A 21988-nucleotide genomic window follows, 5' to 3' on the forward strand; every position below is an offset into this window, starting at 1 on the left:
TGAAGGCTGAGGGGAAGAGAGCAAAGCAGGGCAATGGAAAGAACTGGAAGCCAGAGGGTGAGGTATAAAAATCTGTATTTATATTACAATGACAGAATGACACAGCACAGCCCCACCTGGAGGACAGGTGGGTGGGGCCCCTTTCACTCTCCAGCTGAACCAGCACCAGGCCCCCTAAATGGCCCCAGACTCTGGCACGGAACCTGCCCTAGTGCCCTGGATGGGGCCAAGGCTACTGACCCTCTTTGCAGGCAGTATGGGGTGGGTAGGTCCCAGGGTCTCTCTGACCCAGAGAGAGACTGGATGGTGGGGCAGACAGGAGAGCAAAGGGTGGAGCCCTCAGGTCATAGCTTGGTGCATGGTCCATCACCCAGGAACACAAGCTCAAAGACCTTGCCATCACCACCAGGATGAGTTGAAGAAACAGCCTCTCCTCCCAGGCCAGCTAGGCCTGAAGCAGGACGGAAGGGCATGGTATGAGTGGGATGCCTCCTAGGGAGATGGGGACCCAAGCCTGAGCCAAGGGTTCTAGACTCTCAGCCACGGAGCATGAGGCCCACATGGATGTGGGTGTAGGTGGGCAAAGATGGAGGATGGAGGATGTGGACTGTGGCTGTTGTCCCAATTTCCTTCTGCAGACACTACAGTGGTCCTGATGGTCCATGTGGCCACCAGTAACATCCAGTCTGGGCAAATGGCAGGGAGCAGGGAAGGGAGGAATGGATATGGAACTCTTAGCACCAGCCCCCACCCCTGTGGACCACCCCTCACACCCTGCTGGTGGCAGGGAGGAGCAGATGGAGAGCACCCCTAGGTGGCTGATGAGCCCAACTTCCAAGTCCACATGGGACTGGGCACAGGCTGAGCTGCCAAGAAGGCCAGCCAAGGGGCCACTCTGGTCACCTGAGCTGGATTCTGCTAGGCAGAGGGGGGGAGCAGAACCCCAGGTGTTGGAGATGGAGCAGAGTTGATAGTTTAAGAATTCAGGGAACATCAGGAGACTTTGGAGTTCTGGATCCTGAACCAGGCCCTGAAACATGGACTCCTGCTCTGCTCTGAGGGTAGAGGAGCTAGAAAGCTCAGTGGATACGCCTGACAGACAGGAGAAGCCCCAGTGGGCTGAAGACACAGTCAGAACACCCAGGAAGACATCTGGACAGCCCCCATCCCTGCTCCCCAGGATCCCCACCCACAGGCCTGTTCTCTGGCGCCATCCTGAGCCCCTGTAGGGGAGGTTCCGTGCCACAGGTATTTCCCTGGACTCTGAGGGTGTTCACTGACACGATAGAAGAGAAATCGAATTTCCTCTCATGATTTGGAAACTGGTTATAAATGCACCAGAGGTGGTGGCAGGTGCTGCTATAGGCCAGCCCCACAGCCACCACCCAAGTATTGCTGTGTGATCCCCTGGGGGACAAGGACTTCAGGACCGAAAGCCAGCAGAAGCCCCCTAGCCAGGCCCCCACCTCCAGAGCAAACACTTCATCAGCTGCCAACCTGGCACCTGGAGCCCTCACCCCAGGCCCAGAAGCAGGCAGGTTGAGGCAGGTTGCAGATTCATAACATAGTGGGCCCCAGCCAACCAGGAAGGTAACACTGGGAGCCTGGTCACAGCCCTCTTGCAGGGGAGGAAAAGTGGCCATGCTGCCTACACAGCACAGGTACCTCACTCCAAGGAAACCTTGGCCTCTGGGAGGAGCTGTCCATGGGGAGGGGGCAAGGAGGCACCTGCTTGGCAGACTTGAGGCATCCTTTGAGTCACAGGGAACATGCTGCTGGTGGTGGGCAAGTCAAGATGGGACACAAGGCACACAATGACAACGTGACAGAGGATGGGTCCCTGAGACACTGGGTCACTCCCACCCCTCAGCATACAAGGATGCAACAATGGCTAGGAAAATAGAATACAAAAATCTTGTACAGGAAATAGAGGCGGCACACACGTCCCTTGGTGAGGGTTTTTAGAGCTTCTTTTTTTCTCTTTTTAAAAATGTTTCTCTGTTTTGCATTTGGGGAAAGCCTCTGCCAGCTGAGGCTGCGATGGGCAGAACTTCTAAGCTCCCCTTGAAGGGAGCTCCTGTCACGCTGTGGCCTTGCTGTTTTTGTTTTGTTTGACTTTTCATAAGAAAGGAAGATGAGAAAGCCCAGAGGACTTGGTTCAGCTTGCCGCCACAGCTCATCCCAGCCCTGCACAAGGAGAAGCTCTGCTTCCCATGCAGAGCAGGCAGAGCCACCTGGGCTGGCACAGGTGGGCTGATACAGGTGAGCTGGCGGTGGCCACACAGAGACAAAGTCAGGCACAGGCCAGGGACCAGCATTTGCCTAGGTGGCCCCCAAAGGCCAGCCTTCCTCCAGTGCACGCATGTGTGCGTGTGGGCTAGTGTATGTGTGCATTAGAAGGTCTCGACAGAGCAGAGACTGCCCAGCTTGATGTGGACTGGCTCAGCGTGCCACCACAAGTCCATCCCTGGCTCCTGACGCCCATGGATGGGAAGGCCCCTCTCCGCCTACCTGCCCAGGGTGCTCACCCAGTCCCGCCCTTCACGCTTTCTCTGTCCAAGCCTCAGGAGCCTGTATGGACCAACCGACAAGTGGACAGACAGACAGTTGCACCTTCCTTCCTTCCTCAGTCCACTCCTCTCTCCTGGGGTCCGGTGCTGGGGTCTGAGCTCCCTGAGGTGGTCATTAAGCCCCTTACACGGTGCCCGCCGAGGTTTGCAGCAATGACATTTAATACTTCTGGAATGATTAGGAATCTGAGAGCAGACCGTGGGTGGCAACACTGGGCTCCAGGTCATGGGAGCCGGGCCCTGCCTCCCTGCAAGGGGCCCTGACCAGTGGGGAAGGGAGGGTGGCGGGCGGGCGGCTCAGGCCCTGACCAGCAGGCAGCAGGCAGAGGCGGGCAGCCCAGGCAGCAGCTGGAGCTTCCAGAATGGCACAGCAGTGGCCCAGGGAGAGGCTGCATCGGTCAAGGGAGAACTGAGGCTGACACGCTGACCAGGCAGGCGGGCGGCAGGGGCCAAGCAGCAGAGTGTGCGGGGCCTATGAGAGGCAGGGGCGCCCATAGCCACCGTCACTGCAGCCACCGCTCTGCAGGCTGTAGTGGTCATCGGCGTCACTGCTGCTGCCAACACTGTCCAGCTCACCAGGGCCAAACTCCATGCCCTCTATGTCCACCTCTGGGGAGAACAGAGAGGGCTGGGTCAGGCACTCCAAGAAGACTAGCATGAGGAACCAAGTAAGGGCCCATCTCTCCCTGTACAGAAGGGGAGGCTCTGGGGGTGGGTGCAGAGGAAGGAGCGGAGGGGGATCTGTCTGGGCCCTGAGGGATGACTCCAGGCTGCAGCTCCTGTTAAGAACCCAGCCAGGCTCTGGCCCTTCCATGGCCAGGGCACTGGCCTCTGGCTTCACCCTCTCCTCCTGTCCCTCCTGCACACCAAGGTGAGGCAGGAAAATACTGCTGTAAAAGCGGGTGCAGATGGTGTGGGGCCTTGTCCTTACTGGGCATCACCGCACTCCACCCCCGCCCCAGGCTCCTTTTCACCAGAAGCTGAAGAACGCCTGTGCCCAGAGGCCTGGGTCAGGCTGTCCCGGGCCCACCTTGCTCTGAGTCGTCTGTGGAGACGGCGGAGCCAGTGCTGTCCGTGCGCACACGCTCCATGCTCTGCACAGACAGCTGCTCCAGGCGCCGCTTCAGGAAGCGGTGCTCCCGCTGCAGCTGCTCCTTGATGCTCAGCGCCCTGCGGTCCTGCTCCTCCAGTTTCTGAGGGGTGGGGCACTGTGAGCCTGTGGCCAGGAGGGGGCATCCCCTCGTGGGTGCAGAGGCACAGAGGTCTGGATAGGTCAGATTCTCACCCCAACAGGGCCCAACCAGGCTGGGGCTACAGGGTGCCCAGCCCACTGGCCCCCGTGGCCTGATGCACCCCTTCTCACCCCAGCCAGGTGGCCACGCACACGCCAGCCTGGCTCTGGGCTCTCCACCTGCAGTCCAACTCCAGAATGCCAACAGCCACCAGCCAGCTGTGACAGCACCACCCAGCCTCCTCCTGGAGGACAGCCCCGCCCGCCCCTAGGCTTTGGCACAGACCACACCTGCACCCATAGCATCAGTGCCCAACCTCTCAACCTTCCTTGGACCTAGACACTGCCTGCTCTGAGGGCCCCCCCCCCTGCCAAATCCCTGCTGCGCCCCCTCAAAGCTCCTGCCAGCCCTACCTGGGGTACCTATGCCTGTGAAGCAGAAGCCCTTCAAAGGGACAGAAATAAGCTATGGTTGGCCCAGGCGTTCTAAGATCCCCAAAGCAGCAGGTCTCAATCTAAAAGCCTTGTTGGGCTACTCCAAGTAATGTCTCCTGAGAGCAAATCCCACCTTCTCCTGACACCCAAGGGGTTTAGAAGTAGCCCTCTCTAGGAAGACATGAAAGAATCCCTGCCCCTCCTGGCCCCACATCTCCTTCCAGTTGCTGCCCCTTCACAGAGGCCTCCGAGCCCAACTCTACCCCAGCCAGCCACTACATTGTCTCCCTCCCAATCACCAACAACAAAATCCAACAGAAGCCATGTGACTTCCTCTACCCCAGAAGCTTCTGTCTGTCTTCCCTCAAACAAACAAAAACCCAAGCCGCTGATGTGTACCTGCTGGACAGTGCCCCCCCACCTCCAGGACCTCTGGTCAAAGGGCTGCCCAGGACACACAGGGATGGGCTAGGGGTAGCAGGGGTAGCCAGGCAGCCAGAGAGGGTGGAGGGCATGGGCTGCTCACCTTGATGTGCATCTTGGCACGCTTCAAGAGGCTCAGCGTGGTGTGACGAGTGCTGTCAGGGCCCAGGGGCACCAGCTGCTTGAGCTGCTCCAAGTAGAGCCTGAGCTTAGCTCGTCTGAAAGAGCCAGAGACAGAACCATCAGGCCAGGTGGCAAAGCCCAGGGGGCAGAGGGAATGGGGGAGGGAATGTGGGGGTACAGCTGGGCTCCCTGGGACCCCTGTGAAGGGACAGCAGGTAGGAGAGATCCGGGTGAGGGTGGGTGGTGACCAGCTGGGTCCCTGCACAGTACCCCACCCTGCTGCAGATCTGGCTGCCATCTCCCCCCAGAAGCAGCCAGGCACATGGGGCCATCTGCACATGGATGTTCACATGGCCCTGCACGTGGCCTAAGAGCCCTATTCTGCACTCAGAGATCCAGGGGACTCAGACAACATTCACATCCCCACCTCAGCACCACAATATGCTCTCCGATCATTCTGTCCTCACAGGAACATGAGCCACGTCAAGGGAGGGCCGAGGAGGAGCCCCCTGCCCAGATTTGTATTCCCTTTGGACCCCTCCTTATTCCAGTCTGTCCCCACACTCACACGGGTGGACCATTCTCAGGCACTTGTTCTTATGTTCATATGCACCAATTCCCTGCAGAATCGCTGCCTTTCCTGGCTGGTCAGGAGCCTGCTGGTCTGGGAGGGGCCTTCTCTCTGACACCACGATGGCCCAGGACCTCAGTGACGTCTGCATGCAACCACCCAAGTGGAACTGGTGGTTTTAGCTGAGAGATGCTCAGTAACAGATCTGCTTTGCCCTTGCTGTGGTTGAGGCTGCTTCCAAATCCAGTATGCTTTGCTTAGGATCATTCTCAGGAGTGGAGCTGCCAGGTCAAGGTGTAGACAACCTGAAGCCCACCTGTGGCGGCCAACACCCTCTCCTCTCTGATCTATGCCAGTGGTCCCCATTGTCTCATGTCTGCTCCCTAGTAGCAGAGCCCTAACAAATGCATTCTCCTTCAGTCCTAGAGAGACCCTGGAGGACAGCGGATCTCCTTGGACAGAGGAGGAACCCAAGGCCCAGAGGAGGAGGGGCTGCCAGGTATAGGGAAAGGCTACAGAGAAGAGACAACATGTCCCTATGCTGCAGGAGATGGGTTGCTGTCTGAGGCCACTAAGCCTGTCACCCATATAGCACTCTGCATTGACAAATGATGTCACCTGATGCCCCAGCCATCCTCCGGGGCCTAGAGGTTATTCTGGGTGAAGAACCTCCAGGAATAACTTCCAGGATACAGGTCTGTGACTGCACGTGGTGAGGAGGTGGAAGGGTGAACAGGGTGAGCAGGCCCTAGACTGCCTCGAGGCTGGAGATTCCTCTCGCCACAGCACAGGGAAGAGGGCACACAGGTGGGCTTCGGGATCCAGACTTCTGCTGCACTGGGCCTGGAGTGCCCAGAACCTCAGCCTCCCCACCTGTCCTGGGGCAAGTGCCCCTCTCCAAAAACTGAAGGGGAAGGAGGCCTGGAGCTGGATAATGAGCAGAGCCTCTGCTCGGGGGATGGGTCTCCTCCCAAGGCAGGTTCCCACTGTCCTGCAGCCACCAATGGGACTGTTCACAAGTGGGGACACTGCCAGGGATCCTCTTCTCAATCTATCTGTCATATGCCACCACTTAACTATATTAGCAGTATGTCACCTTTATGGAAAAATTAGAAAATTACCAAAAAAAAAAAGTATCCCCCGATTCCACCACCCAGAGACAATCACATTGTGATTCTAGTGTAGCTACACTTTCATATCATGAATGTTCAGTAAAAAAATTAGGGTACAGAGCCACATATGTGACAAGTGACCCAATTTTGTTTAAAAAATAAAACAGAGAACGCACACAAGAGACTCAACCAAACACAATGAAGCACAGGAAGCGAGCATCTCCAGGGATGCGGCTGGCAATGTTTATTTCTTTAGCTTTGTGCTTTTCTATATTTTCCAGGTTTTCTATGCTAAAAAAATCCCACGTATTACTATTACAATCAGAGAAAGACACATTTGTACAAGAAAGAAAAAACACAGCTAAAAGACAAATAACAGTAGAAAAATGTTTGCAATACATATAAAGACAAACGGTCAGTATTCGTGGTATTCCGAGCTCATACACATCAAAAATAAGGAGGAACACTTCAATGTGACAACAGGCAAAGGACACAAACAGGCAATTTGCAGAGTATGAAGGGAAAATCTGACATAAAAACTGGTTTTATCTCACAGTGATTAAGGAAAACTCAGATGAGCAGACATTCACGTCCCCTTTACAATAGCTGATGTGCAAAGGGTGGCTGGCACTTGCCTGACCAGCCGTGGGGACCTGTCAGTTTGCTGTGGGAGAAGGGCCATAGCATAATTATCAAAGTCACTACTGATCCATGTTTCTGTTCCTAGGATTTCTGTCCTACAAAACCTTCCCCCCAAAAGGGCCACACTCAGCCTCGGCTTTGTGTAGAAAACCCTGGAAGCTGAGAACCCTGGAAGCTTGGCTGCAGGTCCTGCAAAGGCTTCAGGACAGGGAGGGTGCATGGACACACGTAGGAAGCACTTATGTGGTATTAGGTGAGAAATCCAACCGGAATAGTGGACAGCAAGGTCCCCTTCTCATCCCAGGGCCTCCAAGTGCCTGGGATGCTATCTCTGGGGGTAGGGTACAGGAGTATATGAAGAGACTCGAGAAACAAAGTAGGGCCACCTGACCACACATGTGCAGTGTTTAAAACTGCAGCATGTCCACCCAAACCCAGGAAGCACACAGCCAGGGTTGCCCTGGCTCCCTGCCCTGGACAATGACTGCGATGGGCTGCCTGGGGCCAGGATCTGGAATTAGCTCTGCCAATGGCCAGTGGTGGGGTGCTGGAAAGGTCCCTACCCTTCTGAGCCCCTGGCCCCACAGCTGGGGCTACACTAGGTTCTTACCAAACTCTCCTCCCTGAAGTCACTGCAGTACCCCAGGCCTTCTGCCAGCAGCTGTCACCAAGCATTCCAAGCAGCTTTTAAGACCTAGCACTTCTAAAGGAGCCCAGCATAGATCTAGGAGGTAGCCTGCCCGTGGGACTCCTGCTCTGACATCAATAGCATCCCCACCTCCACCACAGTGTAGCCCACCACATGGTCCCGCCCAGCCTCTCACTGAAAATCCCTACTCCTCAGAGCTCTTGGAGGGTTTGGCTTCAGGCCAGGGTCCCCAAGACCTGAGAAGAGAGTGCTGGCTAGCTGACAGAGTCACACTCTGAACCAGGCAGGGACAGGCTGCTGGAGAGGAGGCAGCCAGGAAGTCCAAGAGACAGGAGGACAGGGACACGGGGAACCATCACCCTCCCTCCTCCTGTTTACCTGCATCTTCTAGCTATTCTAACAAACACACTCCCCATGTGGTTCCACAAAGCTGCATCAGGAGCATGGGGGCAGCCCACAGGGCAGGCCATGGGCTCCAGGGCAGGCCCTGCCAGGGAAAGTCTAGCCTGGACAACCATCTCTACGCTTGAAGTGGAGCAGGGGCCAAATGAGCAGTGAGGTCTGGCCTTTAGGGTGTGCACTGCCACTCCAGGGGGTACTAAGGATAAGGAAAGTCAGCCAGGGCTTCCTCCCATATACCCACTAAGGCCAAAGGCTGGAGCTAGGCCCGTGAGGATTACCAGACCCCTGGGGTCAGTTAGCCTTGGCAGACCTTCCAGAACTGCTTACATACAAGGGTGCTTAGGGCAGGCCTAGGGTTGACTGGGCTCAGCTCAAGCACCACGAGGGGGAAGCCCCACAGGCCTAACCCAGACCCCCAAGAGGGACACCTCCAAGAAAGAGTGTCCAGGGCCTCCGTCCCTGAAGCCAGCCAAGCAGAGGAGCCTGATGCTTGCTTGCTTGCTTCCTTCCTTCCTTCCTCTGGAGAGCACACAGCCTTTCCTTCAGCCAACAGCCAGGAGCACTGAGCATCCAGCACCAGCACAAGGCTAGCCATGGGCACAGCCAAGGCCAAAGTTTCTTCAGGGCTCCCAGCTCCAGCTTGTAGGCTGTTCAGGATGTCCACACCTGTGCCTTGGCCAGCCAGAAACAGAAACCCCTCACTGGGTTGTGGGAGCATAGAGAGATTCCTAGGCCGCCCACCTACCCCTCTATCTCAAAAAGTTCCTTGAGCTCCATTAAGCATGAGCTCTAGGAGGAGCTGGCAGAGACCAAGAGGCAGCTGCAGGGGTCTGAGGCATTGCTTGCTCTCCACCACAGGCTTCCCTGCCTTGCCACCTGCCCTCCTTCAATGGTACCTCCTGAAAGCTGCTCTTCCAAATGCCACCTCCAGGAAGCTCTTCCCAGAGTATCCCCACTGTGGCCTACCCCATCCCAGATTGTGGGTCCGGGTCGAGCCTGGTTGGGTCTCCTAGGGCCAGGAAGCAGCCCTAGGCTGGCTCCACATCAGCACCCCCCACGGAACCCCCCAAACAGAGATGACCAGTGCAGGAAGTACATCTCCTCAGGGAACAGGGTGTTCTGCCCCTGCCCAGCAGCCCGCCCCAGCCAGAGGCCTAACTCCCAGGGCAGCGGAAGTTGGCGGTGCTGAGGGCGCAGACATGGGGGAGGGAGAGGCGGGGACCTGGCTGAACTTCAGACCTTCCCAGTACATCCAGGAGGGCTCAATTCGGATGCAGACCCACCCACTTACCAGGAAGGGAACAAAGAATAGACCCATTTCACAGATGAGAGCAAAGATAATGAGAGAGGTATCCCCCAGTGTCTCTCAGGGGCTCTCCCCCATGGTGGCATGGGGGCTTCTGTCTTTGAGACTTCCTGGCCCAACATGCCTCTGCACTCACCCAGAGTTCCCTCAGCAGCTGAAAAGGCCCCTGGCTCACACCTGCCCCAACTAACAGAGGGGCGTCTGCAGCTAGAGCTGCTTCAGGTGGGATACCTGTGCTAGGGCCCTAACTGGGGCTAGAGTGCAGGGAGGTGGCCCAGGCCAGCTGCACTTGTGCTGCCCCTACAACAAGACTCCAGCACAGGCCCAAGAAGGCACTGAGGCAAAAGGCATGGAACTGGGGGATAAGGGGTCAGATCATGGTGGTGGGACCCACTATTGAGGTCATGACACCAAGGCTGAAGTGTTGTTCCCAGAGGGGCTCAGAAGCATACCCATTTGCCTCCTCCAGGGAGCCATCCCTGATTGACACCAGCACAGGGCCTTTTCCAAGTCCCTGGTCCCCACCTGGCCCTGGACCCAGGCTGAACACTCCAAAGCTGGGCCCCCACCCCTGCCTGCCAGCCTGAGAGTGCCTGAGAACAAACCTTGGCCCCCTCCTTCAAGACTGACCCTTTCTATACTGAGGGCACAGCCTGGCAGCACTGGCAGCCCTCCCAGGACTGTGAGGTCAGCTGCAGCATCGCCTCAGCAGAAGGGATAGGCCTATCAGGAGGCTTGAATAGAAACTGGTGAGGGCAAGTGTCACTTACCTGTGTTTTTCTAGTTCGTTGTGTGAAGACCTGTTTAGAGAAACAGAAAGACAGGGCTCACTCTGAGGCCTGACCACCAGAGCAAAACAACAATGGCTCTTCTGGGGGAGGGGCTTGGAGCCCACAGAGAGTAACAGGGCAGATCTGGGCCCCAGAAGGCCCACAGATGGTAAGGGCTGGGGTAAATGCAACAGCTGCCATCCAAGTGCTAAGGAAACCTCACACTGAGCTGCAAGGATGGGGTGAGGGCATGGGGGTGGGGGCACACAAAGGAAGCAAAGAGGTGTGCACAGATTGCGGGGACCCAGAGCCACCAGGCTCACCTATGAGGCTTGGTGGGATCGTGGTTGGCAGAAGGATGCAGAACCTCTTCCAGATGTGTAGAGGCCCAGGCAGCACAGCTACTGTACTTAACCATCTGCCTTTTTCTGTTCCCCGTACCCCAAGACCAGGTGTGTCTTTGCAACCAACAAGGACCACAAAGAGGGCTAATATGCTGAGCATGGAGCACAGAAGTCAGGTCCTCAGGAGATGAGGTGGCCATGTACCATGGCTACCATGTCAGGCTCACACATACCACCACACAGATGAGAATACCCAAGACAAGTAGTCCTAGCCGAGTCAGGCCACGGAGGGGGTGTCTGAGGCTTTGATGCTTCCTGGGTCACTGCATGCAGGGAACACCAAGGCTGGTGTATCTCCCACTTCCTTCACAGGCCATGTTCTGGCAGAACTAGCTTCTCTGGGCCCAAGCTTAGCCTCCCTGGGAACAGCAGCCCTGCCAGCTGCTTGAGCCTCACCTATCCTGCCCACTCAGATGGTGCAGAGTCCTGAGCATCACAGGTGCCACTCAGGAAATTTACCCTTCAACTTTCAGTCACCCTCCCAGTCCAGGAGGGACCCACAGGCCAGCCAGGGCTCCCAGGCTTCCCACGCAGCTGCACATGTGAACAGAGCGCTCAGGCCATGCAGGTGTATACCTAGACTAAGCCTTGACACACCTGGGGGCTTCTTTGGACACTGCCTGCCTATTTCCACTCCCCTGCTCCAGGAACATGGATCTGGCATCTCCCATCCTTACCCCTTAGGCTACAGTGCCTGTCCACCCTGCCTTCCTCCACCACCTGCTGCAGCCACCTGGGCACTAGGCCTGCCCTCTTCTCATGGTGCTTGCCAGCTCCTGGGCCTCACTGTTCAACTTCCAGGGTCCTCAAGAACCTGCTACTCACATGGGCTGGGTGAGAACCCTCTGCGAGGGCTAGCTGAAGCCAGAGGGGGTATCACTAACCCCTTCACTGGCCTACCAGGGGCTGTCCCTCAGCCCAAACCTCAGCCTGGCCATGTGGTTTGTAGGTATGCTGGCTCATGAGGGAGGCTGAGGTCAGAAGGTGCCCTTCAGTGTAGCGAGGCCCACCACCCACCTGCTCAATTAAAGGATGACCCCACCCTGGAGGCAGAGGAGCACTTCTCAGTAGCCTGGGGGTAGAAAAGGGCTGAGGCCCTCCTGTGTCCAGAGACCCTTGCAGAGGAGGCCTGTCACACAGGTCTTAGCAGCACCTTCCCTGGGGAGAGATGGCACTAACCCTGGCTAGAGTTGTGCCAAGTGCTTTCCTGGCACCACCCGCACCTTGTGAGGCATGCATTCTTCTGCTCACCTCACAGAGCCCAACCTGACAAGCTGGCTCCAGTGTCTTCCCGGTGAGCCACTGCCTGAGCCTACAGCAGTGACACCCGTTTCTCACTCAGGTCTGTTGTGTCTTGTTCCTGTCCCTCACCTTGGCAGACATAAAGCCTTACATCAGACCCCAGCTTCTCATCTAGTGTGGCTAAGAACACCCTCAAGGCTGGTGACCTCTAAAGGGGCCATGTCTGTCACCCTTGGCTGCCTCTGGCCCTGGGGGAGTTGGGCTCTGCTCAAAGGGGTTGCAGAAGAGGTGCACCCAGGCCAGGGAGACCCTCTCAATCCCTTGCCTGGGTCCTCATCCCGGCAGAAAGTGGACCCCACCCAGGAACAGGAGTCACAAAGGTGGGTAAAGGGGCCCCAGACAAGTAACCAAATGGTTCTATGCACCAGTTTCCTCAGCTGTAAAATGGAGATAAAAATAACATTGCCTTCATGAGGCTGTGTGTGGAGGAAGCATTCAGTGAGCCTCAGCTAGGATTCTGGGGGTCAGCTTTGGGCATTCCACACTGTGGGAGCTGGAGGTCTCTTCCCAGAGTCTGGACAGCCAGAAGCAGAAGCCTGACTATATTACTGTCCAGGTCAGAGGCAGTGGTACCCCTAACACATTCAAGTCCTTCTGCAAACTGTCTTCAGCAGGGGACTAGATGCTGAGTCTCAGGCAGCTGAGACTCAAACCAATTCCTTGCCAGGCCCAGGACACCACAGAGATGGGCCTGCATGCCAGCCTGTTTCCTAAGAACAGGCAGGCCACAGGAATGAGCTGCACTCTCTGCCAAGAGGCCCAGAAGCCCCCGGCCAGTGCAGTTCCTGGCCTAGTGACACAGGAGTAGGTAGGCCAAGGTAGATCCCTGGACACTGCCAGGTGTGCCAGGCCCCCCACAGTAGCTAGGTGCCGGTACCCTGGGGTGCCCTAGCCCAGGGTATCGGCTCCCCATATGCGTGCACTCCAATTTCAGGGTTTCTGCAGTCTGAGTACTAGGCCAAGGGCTGGAGGAAGTAACTGATCCTAAGGAGCCTGCTCCCTCCTCCTACCTCTCCCAAAGGCCTCCTGTCCCAAAGAAGGGGATCCCTGAACTTGTGTCTAGAGTTTCAGTGTCAGGAGACTGGGTAGGACTGGTGGACACCTGGGAGGGGCCTTTGTCCAGGCTCCTGGGGATAGGGTATTGAGCCAAGAAGTAGGGCCCAGCTCTGAGATGGGATAAGGAGGCGGTCCCTCCGCGCGCAGAACGCAGGGCCCAGCCGCTGAGCCTCAGTGTCCCGGGCCCCAGAGGCACCGGTGGGAGCCCGTTGACAACTTCTCTCCCGCCAGGAAAAGTCCAGAGAGCCTGGGGCGGGCGCGGGGCGGGCGGCAGGCGTGTACGCGTGGCACTGTTTACGCGCGACGGGAGGCGCGGCCGCGGGAAGATGGCGACGCGCAGGCGGGGCGGAGCATGGGGAGAAGCAAGTGGGAGAGGGCCAGAGCGCCAGGAGGATGAGGCGGAGCAAGCGAAGCCGGGCGACCCAAAGTCCCGAATCAGCGAGACTCTGAAAGTAGCCGCACTCCTGAAATTTAATTCGCCTTCCTTGAGATCTGAAAGGCAGTATAGTTTTAAACCTATTTAAANGGCCCTCAAATTGACACATAAGGGCGAGCGGCGGCCGGCATAGCCAATGGGAGCTAGCGCTGCAGCCCCAGGGGCGGGCGCTGGACAGGATCTGGACCAATGGGGACTGGCCGAACGCCTCGGGCCGGGCCGAGAATGTTGACAGATGCGAAGCTCGGTTCCGATAGGCCGACAGCTGTAGTAACAATTTAGAAGCCCAAGCTTAGCAACAGCACGTGGTGGCCCGGCCCCCGCGCTTGCTGACTGGTGGCCGTCATGCATGTTAAGTAGGTGCTGCGCGCCGATTGGGCCAGGGCGGTTTATGTAAATTGGGACCACCGACCAATGACCCGCGGCCGGGCGCGCGGCCAATAAGGGCGCCGCGGCCGGACGCGTTGCTGAGAGGAAGCGGAGCGCGCTGGGACCGCCGCCTGGCGCTCCACCCGGCCAGTAGGACGCGGGCAGCGTCTCCTGAGACCCGAAGCAGGATGCACTGCGGGACAAGCGCCCTGCCACCCCGTCGGGCCCATGCACAGTGTGTGCAGGGACTTGTTGCCCAGGTCCAGATCCAGCACTGGCTCTGCGGGAGGACCATGCCTAGCCGTCTGTCTGCTCCGGGGTCCCTTGTGGGGCTGCAAACGACACCCTTCTCCGCGGGACAGAGTGGCCTCAGGGAAGGCCTGGACTGGGAGAGGAACGCAGACGGTGGGAGCATAAAACGAAGGCTTCTCTGAGGTTGTCAGTGGGGAAACAGAGAGCGGAAGTGTCGTTGTCGTTTATTTAGTGGACACCAGGCTGAAAGTGGGGACCCGGCTAGGGAAGAGGACTGCCGCCACAGGCAGGAGGGGCTCTCAAGAGGACAGGCTGCTTGTGGTGCCTGATTTGAAGAGTAAGTTCGTTACAAGAGGCTGGCGCTGGTCCTTAGGCCAAGGCTGCCTTTTCTGGGGAGGAGCGGTTCGCTACTAGGAAGCAAGCGCCTGGCTGGGCCGTTGCGGCCGGCCGCAGTCATGACCTTGGACTGTAAGGCAGGCTGGGTAGGAGGAAGAAGAGCTGGTGGTCCTAGGGCAGCCTCAGCCTGGCCTCAACCCCTTGATCTTCAGATCTTCACTCTCACTGGCTTTCGTGGCCTGGGAGCTGCCGAGGGCGGGGCCAATCAGCTGGAAAGTTTTGTGTCATAAAGTGACTGGACACCCCCCCCCACCCCAAGTTCCATATGGAAGTGGGGCTCTGCTGCCAATAAAACAGAACAAAAACTGTTAAAACCTCAGCACTCTAGGTCCTGGGAGCAACATAAACGCATTGCCTGTGTATATTTTCACATACCCAATTTACAAATAAGGAACCCCTCAGCAATCCCAGCAGAATGGAGATTGGCACTCCCACATTGTGACCCATGGCTGGCTATGTAGGAGTGTGGTGACCAGAGCCACCTCTGGTCCAGCTGGTTCTGCTGGGGTGTGAGTGACAGCTGTCTGATCTGTGGGATAGGGTTAAGAATGTGTGCCCTTAGGGCCCTGCAGGATCTAATGGGGAACTTGATACTTCCTGCCAACACTTAAAAAAAAAAAAATCGTTGACCTGGGCTCTTCCTGCTCCAGCCCACAACCACCCCAGAGCCAGAGTACAGACTTTAGCCTTTAGTCTTTAGGGCTGCCGCGAGCCATGAAGGATGAAAGAGAGTGCCCAACTTTGGGAAGCAGTGAGGCGCATTCTGCACTCTGGGAACCTAGACTCATCACCTGGGGGTCAGCATTTTACAAGGTTGCTCCATCCCTGCATTGGCAGCCCGTGCGTTAAAGTGACCTCGCCCGGCTCCTGCTGCGATGGGCAAGGGGTTAGGCCACTGTGGTACTCAGGATGCTCAGGCGTGACAGCAGGGAGCAGCCTGCCTGCTTCCTCTCAGCCTGAGATTTTTAGCCTAGGCCAATTCTGGAATCTCCCGTCATCCAGCTGCATCCAAGGACCTAGCACTTCCGGTGCCCACGGAGCTCGACCTCACCCTGGATTGCGCGGGAGCTGGAGAAAGTGGGCAGGCGTGGCTGAGTGAGCGAGGGGCTGAGAGTGGCTGGACCCGATCCGGAAGCCTCAGCTTGGGGGACGAGGAGGGATACCGGGGACGGGGAGGGATACTGAGTGAGGGGCGGATGGTCTCTACAACGTGCTGCAACGTGCCCGCCCCCTAAAAGAAGCAGAGGGATTAGAGGTCATGCCAGCGCCAGCAGCCTCAGGGGCTGTTGGGGAGGAGGAGGAGACGGGCTGACCAGCAGACCGAGTCCCCTTCCGCAGGGCAGGTCTCCAGCAGGGCCAGGTCCCTTCCTGCCCACCTCCCTCTCCTGAGCCTGAGCCTGAACCTTCCCAGTGGGAACTAGCAAAGTCCATGGTGGGGAGGGAGGGAGCAGACTTCTGCAGTCCTTCTCCCATCAGAGCTCCGCCCCTCCACTAGCCTGATGTGGGGGAGGACCTGTCCCCTCCACCCCTTAGCCCCCAAGTGGCCTCCACCCCGCTGCCCTCCTGGACCAGTCCACACCCTCCTTACTGCCCCCAGTTCAATTTGATACTGTCCCCCAGACTGTTCTCCCTTACTGCTCTCTGGGAGAGTCCACCCCACCCCACACAGGCTCCAGGAGAAGGGGCAGGACCTGGATCAGAAGGTGCTTCCCTAGTTTGGGGTGGAAGGCAGGGCTGACTAATCTTGAGTCGGCCTGGCCTTCCTGGGTGCCCCCGCAGCATCATCTTCCCTGGCTATACAGGAGGCTACACACGCCTCTAGGGCATGTAGAGGGTAGACTGAAGGACTCAAGGCCCAGCCTGGGAAAGGCTGCTTTTTCCCCCACCCCCTGCTCCCCCCCTCTGTCCCAAGAAGCCTCTAGAAAACTACTTCTTGTCCTTCCCATGCTTAGTAGGCCTTAGCTTTCCTTCTGTGGTCCTGGAGTCACTATCCTGCCATCTACTTAGCACAGCCCCACCCCCACTGTGGCTACTGTCCCCTCCAGTTTGGGAGCATTGTCCCCAGTTTCTCAGGTGTCCAAGGCTCCCGCACTGTCAGGGCTGGAAGGCTGGTAAGGCCCTCTCTCCTCTGGGTTACTGCCCCTTGCCTGAGCCTTTGGTCTCTTCAGTCACTGGGGTGGACACCTTGCAGCGCCATCCCAGGCTACAGCCTCAACTCCTTGGGCAGGAGGCTGCCCTGCTGTTCATCTGGCCCACCTTCAGAATCCTCCTGCAACCCACCTGCTGTCCACCTCTCACACCTAGGTGCAGCTGAGTCAGACAGCTCTCTGAGGCAGGTCTGGTTTCGTGTGATGGCAGGGGTCAGTAGGCCCTGGTGAGCCATGACAAGCCTGGTCCCCTGGAAGCCTTGGCTCCCATGCACTGAGGCACTGGCCACATGGTGGCACCAAGAGGGAGTCCCATGGAGAGTATGTCTCTGGGTTCCCCCCAAAAGCCACTCTGGATTCTATTCTGGGAATGAGAAATTGGTCAAGTCATTTAACCTCTCTGAGTCTCAGTTTCCCTAAATATAAAATGGGAGTGACAGTACCTGCCCTTTGCGGTGGCTGGGAATGCAATGAAGGTTGGAGTAGGCTGGGCACAGAGGTAACCCAGGAAGTGGCAAGAATATGAACATCACCAAGTACTGCAAACCCCCAACCCTGCCCACAGGAAAATGGGGCTCTAGAGAGGCAGGCTGGGGTGGAGGTGGCTCTCCAGGCTAACTAACCATGGGCACCAAGCCAGGCAGGCCTCTGAGGGCTTCCAGAAACTTGGACATGCAGAAAAACATTGTCTCCAGAGCACAAAAAGAAGCCAGCAAAATGAAAATGCATGAAGATGTAATTAAGTGTCTATGGAACCTAAAATAGTGCCAACATTATTCTTAAATTTAAAATAAGGACACAGTTTATTATATTTATGAACAATTGGTGAGCACCTTCCCCCCCTCTCTTTTTATAAGGTTTTCCCACTATGCTAATGAGCCCTGGACAGCTTAGCAAGTGTAAATTCAATTAATTTATTGAGGCCAAAGTGTCCAAAAACAACATGATAAAATTTCCTTTCAAAAGTTTTTACAGGAGAGGGACAGACAGACATGAAGGAGGAATGTGGGTGCAGATGTAGACATGTCCGGTGGTATTGGGGGTGGCCTTCCAAGGGGAGAGGCTAAGACTCTGATGACTGGGCAAGTATGGGCTGGGCACTGGCCAAGAAACACAGAGGGGCCCCTGCCCCGCCCCGCCCAGCCCTGCTACTGCTCCTGGACCCACAGGGCTGCCAGGCCTTTCTCTCAGAGGTGAAGGACGGGGCTGTGCTTAGGAGAATGTGCGCTGGGCTGGGAGGCAGCGCTGCTTTCAGGGAAGCTGCTGGAGGAGGGGGTCTGGGAGGAAATAAGCCCCTCTCTCTAGGACTCTGAGATATGGGATGGCATGAGGTGGGCACCCATTCCAGCCTCCTTTGGGTCCCATCGGCCTCCCACTGGCTCCCACTGCATAGTCCAGAGGGCCCCAGGCCACCCCACTCCAGGGTGCTGTTAGCCCTCACCCAACTCTAGTGGTGTGAAGTGTCCAGCTCCAGCCAGGGCCCCTCTTCCTGGGCTCCTTCCATTGTTGCTGAGCCAGCCGTGGGCCTCTCTGGACCCAGAAAACTGGGGCCTGCTCACTGGGTCTGGTTGCCCTGAGGGCCCAGTTGTGACTTGCAGTGAGGTGGTCCTTGCACAAAGATGGTCCTGGAAGCTAGATGGAGCTGAGGAGACAGTAGAGTGTGGTGCCCCCTGGTGGCAGTTAAGGGCTACAGTAGGAATCTGTTGGGAGCACAGACCCAAACCACAGGAGGAGAGGGGGTCCCTGCACCAATCCCCCTCACTTGGCCTCCAGCACTGTCATTACCAACAAGGAAGGACACCAACAGTCCTTCTGAGCCCCATGTTGCACAACACTGCCCCAGGGTCATCTGCTTCCCTGCTTATGTCCTTTCTGTCCTCACTCAGCCCAGGAATCAGCTTACTGTAGAGTAGGGACCCTCACACCCTGCTACTTCCAACAGGCAGGATTCTGCCCCAGGGCTTCCTTCTGAGCCCCTGGATACAGCAAGCTCTGGGTGTCTTCCCAGACCCTCCACCCTTGGCCTTGCTAGCTACCCCATGGAGAGCTACAGCACCTGGGGGGGGGGGCTACCTGGCCTAGGGCCCCTTCTGTCACCAGAAGCTGAAGTGGGGGGTTTTGGGGAACAATGACAGGCCCCTTCTCTGTGTAGCCAGAGAGCAGTGACATCCCTGCCTCCAGCTGCCAGAAGGTTAACGCTGCTCCTGCTTTCCAAGGTGCCTTCCCCAGGAGTAGCATCTGGAAAACAAGCCAGTGCTTCCGGATGTCTCGCTTCTGCCTTCTGTGGGACCCTCCAAGAAACCTACAACCCAGCTCTGCTGCTCACTGACCTGCGATCTTCAGCTTCCTCATCTATGGCATGGAGATCTTGCTCCCTCAAGGGAATCTTATGGGATTGCCACAGGCATGTATAAAGTGGGGAATGGCATTGTTCAAGGCAGTAGCAGGAAGGGCATGATTAGGAAATGGGTTTGGGAAGGCCAGCCTGCAGGAGGTCCCAAGGCTGGCTCAAAAGTGCTGACTACAAACCCAGAGCTCTGGGTATGCTCCCAGCCCAGGGCCTCCCAGACCCAAGGCCTAGCTGTGGTTGGCCAGGAAGCCATCCCTCTACATTCTGTCTGAATTGCACCTGTCTTGGTCCTGGGTTCTGCCCTTGGGTGGGGACAGCCCCATAGAAAGGTAGTGATCAAGCATCTCAAGTTTAGCATGGAAAAGTCCTAGAAACTCTGCTCCTGGGCAAATGGGACTGTTGGTCATCTCCCTGAAGGACACCTGTGACTCTAGGCCTTTCTGCAGGGCATCCTGTCTCCAGGCAGCACACAGGCAGGCCAAGGCTGGACTGGAGGGCTTCCTATGAACAGACCACACCCAGCCTTCCTGCCTGCCTCCCTGTGTCCAGGTTCTTCTGACCTGGTGGACAAGGAAGACACCACACCTCAGGTCTGGAAGGTGACCACTGAGGGTGCCTGTAAGCACAGAGGGATGCTGCAGTACGTCTCTGTGGGATTCTGTAGGGCCTGGTTTCCTAGCCTGTGGCAGCAGGGGTGGCCTCCTCCAGAGAGGTGACAATTCTCCTGTGGACATGCTAACCATCAGAGTGTAGGGGTGATAGAGGGGCCATTTCTCTGCATTCTGTCCAGGTAAGCAGGACGGTGGGTTCAGGTCTTGGATGGCCAGAGATGCTGAGGTCCCCCAAGCTGCCCCTTCTGCTCCTGAAGGGCTTGCCCTGCTCAGAGGGAGCCCCATGTTCTAAAACTTCCTGACTTACGGAGAGTGGATATGGTGGCCGTTGTGGCCTCTCACAACTCTGCCCAAGTTCCAAGGGCACAAAGGACAGAGGAAGCCACATCACTGGAGTAATCCAAGGCTGTGCTGGCACTCCTACAGCCTCTTCATGGCACCCCAAAAGCAGTCCCCAGACTATGAGGTAGTGAGGCTGGAGACCAAGGCCATAAGATCAGCCCCTAGTATAGGGGCCAAGAGCACTAGCCCTGCCCCCAAGCACAGGCCAGGGGTCTCAGCCAAAGATTCACATAAGAAGGGGAGCTGCAGGATGCGCAGCAGTGGAAAAGGACACTCTCACAGGGCAGGGGACAGGCTTCCAGAGAGTGAGCAGCGACCCCTTTCCTGGAGGCTGATGGGACGCCAAGTCCTTCAATCGTCCCAAAGTGCAGAAGCCCTGGCTTCCTATAGGAGAATCCATGACAGCACAAATACCACCCCTGCCCAGACAGAGGAAAAGGAGTTGGTGCTCACAGAAGACAGGACAGCGTCTGCAATCTTTAAATAGATTTATGGAAATGGTTTCAAGTTACAGCTGTTAGAAAATAAAAATAATCTCAATACATAATATTCCCTCCAATATATATTCTCCCCTACAGAAGCCATCTCTGTGCAAGAGTATTCCACTGCTCAACAGTAATTGGACTTCATCCTATAAAAGAAGCAGTAGGTGTGTCATCTCTGCAAAAATAAAACTGCAATCGTCATTGCAATGTGAAGCCTGAGATTGAAGCCTGAGGAGGTGTCTGCACTGGGGCCACTTGGATGTCTCAGCATGGGTCCCAGCTGCTCTAGAATCTGTGGAAGTGGACCAGGGTCCCAGAGGGTGCAGAGGAAAGGGGGCACTGTTGGCCAAGTGGGCAGCCCTTGGTGGTCTTGGGCTGCCTGGTGAGCCAAGGTCCCCAAACCAAACCAACCTCTGTCTGTGGGTGTCAGTGCCTGGCCAGCCCCCACTCCACTGGCAGTGGACAATATGCAGGTTCAGGGCACGTATTCCTCCTGCATTCCCCCTCCAAGAAGAAATGAGATGCGTGTTGTTTATAGCAGGGTCCTGAGACGGGCAGTGGGTGCTGGGGATGAGGTGGGCGCAAGGAGCCCTGACAGGGTGCTGGGGCCCGTGGAGCCCCTTAGTTCCTGCTTCCAGAGTCTCTGCTGCAGACAAGGCCTCACAGTGCCCACTCTCCTGCCTGGTAGGTCCGGCTGGAGGAGGAGCTCCAGTGGAGACCCCAGCAGGCACCTGCCTCAGAGGCAGCCCCTAGGTCCCTGGATCCCCTTGGTGGGTAAAGCTGACCTCCTATCACGTTCTGCACCTGGCCTGGGGTCCCTGCAGGTAAGGAGGCCAGGGTGGGTGGGACAGAGGCTCTGGACATTCTGGAAACCTGGGCGGGTCTGCAGCAGCAGCAGTGTCTTAATGAGATGCAGGAGACCTCCTGCAGCACAGCCTGGACAGACCAGGGCCAGGCGCATCGCCTCCTTCCTGGGAGTCCTGGCCCTGGGTGTGTTGGTGAGTGCCTGGGTGCTGCATCACATGCCTGCTTTGTCGCTGTAGAAGGGTGTGACGTGGAACATGTAGCAGTGTGTGCACACACGGACAGGCTTCACCTGCCCATAGCGGGGCAGCGGTGCCGAGTGCGAAGAGCAGCGGGAACAAAAGATCTGGAAGTCAAGGAGGGGTAGGAACCAGTGAACCTGCTGCAGGGTGCTGGGCAGGGCCAGCCCCCATGCCCCCACACAGCCCTCCCACCCAAACCAGGCAGGGCAATGGAAGGGGAGTCTGCCTGGTCCTGGTCCTGGTCCTGGTCCTGTGGCCCGTGGAGCTAGGACCTTCAGAAAAACCCTGGGCAGGGCTTTGCCTAGGAGGCCCACTTCCTGAGAGGTGTCTAGGTGCTACACAAGGCCACAGCAGGTTCCTGCTTGGTTACTCTGTCCCCTCCCTGTCCCTGGCTCTGAGTGGCCAAGGCTGGACATGGGCACTGGTGTCAGAGCAGCGCTCAGGACTCAGGGGCATCTGCACAAGGACCCCAGAGCCTAGGAACACCAGTCCTGACTTGCAGCCCCTGACACTGTGCCTGTGATGGCTCAGATGCTGCAGGCCAGCGTGGCCACCCAC

At 57.2% G+C, this 21988-nt stretch overlaps 2 protein-coding genes and 1 long non-coding RNA gene across 4 annotated transcripts in view; 1 reads left to right on the top strand and 2 right to left on the bottom strand.

The window, feature by feature from the left end:
- Window positions 1-58: 58 nt before the first annotated feature.
- On the bottom strand, window positions 59-12021 carry Mxd4 (MAX dimerization protein 4). The gene is made up of 5 exons (XM_048783967.1): window positions 12010-12021; window positions 10235-10557; window positions 4763-4877; window positions 3601-3763; window positions 59-3179 (listed from the first exon to the last, which is right to left on the bottom strand). The coding sequence occupies exons 1-5, from the start codon at window positions 12019-12021 to the stop codon at window positions 3043-3045; spliced, it is 750 nt and encodes a 249-aa protein (XP_048639924.1). The 3' UTR covers window positions 59-3042.
- A 1591-nt stretch (window positions 12022-13612) lies between these two features.
- LOC125610899 lies at window positions 13613-20597 on the top strand. Its single transcript, XR_007340947.1, has 2 exons — window positions 13613-15544; window positions 18813-20597. It is a non-coding gene; the product is annotated as an uncharacterized LOC125610899 (long non-coding RNA).
- Zfyve28 (zinc finger FYVE-type containing 28) overlaps window positions 20371-21988 on the bottom strand; it is a 67210-nt gene continuing 65592 nt past the window's right edge. For both annotated transcript variants that reach the window (XM_048784046.1, XM_015481883.2), the window contains one exon: window positions 20371-21534. In XM_048784046.1, the coding sequence (XP_048640003.1) occupies window positions 21287-21534 (248 nt within the window). In that variant the 3' untranslated portion in view covers window positions 20371-21286. The remainder of the gene's footprint in view (window positions 21535-21988) is intronic.

The sequence above is a fragment of the Marmota marmota genome, unplaced genomic scaffold, assembly GCF_001458135.2.
Source record: "Marmota marmota marmota unplaced genomic scaffold, marMar, whole genome shotgun sequence".
NCBI lineage: Eukaryota > Metazoa > Chordata > Mammalia > Rodentia > Sciuridae > Marmota > Marmota marmota.

Bases quoted from the DNA above. Each gene is read 5' to 3' on its own strand.
- Mxd4 (XM_048783967.1), bottom strand. The intron at 4,878-10,234 runs GTAAGTGACACT...TGGCTCTTTCAG, and splicing joins AACGAACTAGAAAAACACAG to ACGAGCTAAGCTCAGGCTCT. The intron at 3,180-3,600 runs GTGGGCCCGGGA...TGTTCTCCCCAG, and splicing joins CACAGACGACTCAGAGCAAG to AGGTGGACATAGAGGGCATG.